A 1,746-nucleotide genomic window follows, 5' to 3' on the forward strand; every position below is an offset into this window, starting at 1 on the left:
CGCCTGGCTATTTTTTGGTTGCAGCCATCATTGTTGTTTGGTGGGTCTGGGCTGGATTCGAACCCACCACCTTAGGTGTATGTGGCTAGTGCCTTAGCCACTTGACCCACAGGTGCCGAGCCAGGGTAGACTATTTCTACCTCCCACCTTTCCTAAGGTAGATGAGATAGAGATTCCCCTAGTTGGGAAAAGAGGCACTATCATCACCCAGTGTAGAAACAGACCATCCTTGTGTGTCCCTCTTCCCTCAGTGTGAGAACTTCAGCACTAGAACCTTATTTAGGGTAAAACATTACAGGGTGGAAGATTAAGGACCAAGGACCCTGTCTGATGCATTGAGTCACTGACTATCTAGAAGAAGTTTAGCCTATATCTCCCTTTAGTGGTGTGACACTGCCTTCCTTGTATGGCCTAAGTAATACCAGGTCCTAATTCCAGTAAAGCCCCTTCTAGTTTAGAGCTTCTTCATCATTTTCTTTAACATTTTATTTTACCTTTGGGGAGCTTGTGGCATTGTGGTTCCCAGTTTGATCTTCAAATTGCTTCTCTTACTCTGACAGGAAGAAAGCCAGCAGATTTAAACTTACCTGCTTTCAAGCTCATTGTCATGATGAAACTTAGACACAGTAAGTTTCCTTTACATCCCTTCCAATCCTGTGCTTTTAATGCATATTTGTAGTATTTCATAGCATCTTTTAAAATTTGCTCAGTATGTTCCAGATCATGCAGTTTAGTCTTTTATATATAGTATCATTGCTGTCCACCTGACTTCCTTTTAAGGTAATGCTCCCCTTATCCCCCATTCCCTTTTGCAGATGAGGAAACTGAGGCCTAGCAAGGTTATAACAACTAGATCTGAGATGAATAGCGGAGAATACCATATTACACTGCTTGTAACCCTAACATGTTCTAACATTTGTCTTTTTTTTCTGTCTTAAGCCAAGCTAGAAAGGTGACTTAAGTCTGAAGTCTGCACTACTTATCTGAGGTGGGGGATATGTCTCTATATGGTTGCGGTCAATGTCACTTTGTTGCCGTTGGTAGAGTGCCATGGCGTCACAGCTCACAGTAACCTCAAACTCTTGGGTTCAAGTGGTTCTCTTGCCTCAGCCTCCCAAGTAGCTACAGGCACCCACCACAGGGCCCAGCTATTTTTAGAGATGGGGTCTTGCTCTTGCTCAGGCTGGTCTTGAACCTATGAGCTCAGGCAACTGATCCACTTCAGCCTCCCAGAGTGCTAGGATTACAGGCGTGAGCCACCGAGCCTGGCCTAACATTTGTCTTTATAAGTTATACTTTTACGTTGATAAGTTGTACCAGTGGTTAAGAGCTTAGACCCTGGAGTCAGACTCAATTTGAATCTCAGCTCTCCTATTTAGTAGTTGTGTGACTTTGGGCAAGTTACTTAACTCTGGTCTCCTTATTAACAAAACAAAGGTAATAATAATATTTGCATAATAGATTTTTGTGAGGATTTAATGAGTTAGCAGAGGTAAAACACAGTGCCTGGCACATAATAAGCACTCTGAAAGTATTCTAAGTAATGGATTTAAAAATTTAGACTTTTTTTTTTGAGACAGAGTCTCAAGCTATCATTCTGGATAGAGTGCTGTGGTATCACAGCTCACAGCAACCTCAAACTCTTGGGCTTAAGTGAGTCTCTTGCCTCAGCCTTCCAAGTAGCTGGGACTACAGGTGCCTGCCACAACACCCGGCTATTTTTTGGTTGTAGTTGTCATTGTTGTT

General features: G+C 42.7%; 1 protein-coding gene across 2 annotated transcripts in view; it reads left to right on the forward strand.

Moving 5' to 3' along the window:
• The window catches only part of GNL3L (G protein nucleolar 3 like), a 33,403-nt gene that overhangs the window by 2,060 nt on the left and 29,597 nt on the right, over positions 1-1,746 (forward strand). For both annotated transcript variants that reach the window (XM_023508547.1, XM_023508546.1), the window contains exon 2: positions 561-626. In XM_023508547.1, the coding sequence (XP_023364315.1) occupies positions 608-626 (19 nt within the window). In that variant the 5' untranslated portion in view covers positions 561-607. The remainder of the gene's footprint in view (positions 1-560; positions 627-1,746) is intronic.

The sequence above is a fragment of the Otolemur garnettii genome, unplaced genomic scaffold (genome assembly GCF_000181295.1).
Source record: "Otolemur garnettii isolate 467f Iridium unplaced genomic scaffold, OtoGar3 scaffold00256, whole genome shotgun sequence".
Classification (NCBI taxonomy): Eukaryota; Metazoa; Chordata; class Mammalia; order Primates; family Galagidae; genus Otolemur; species Otolemur garnettii.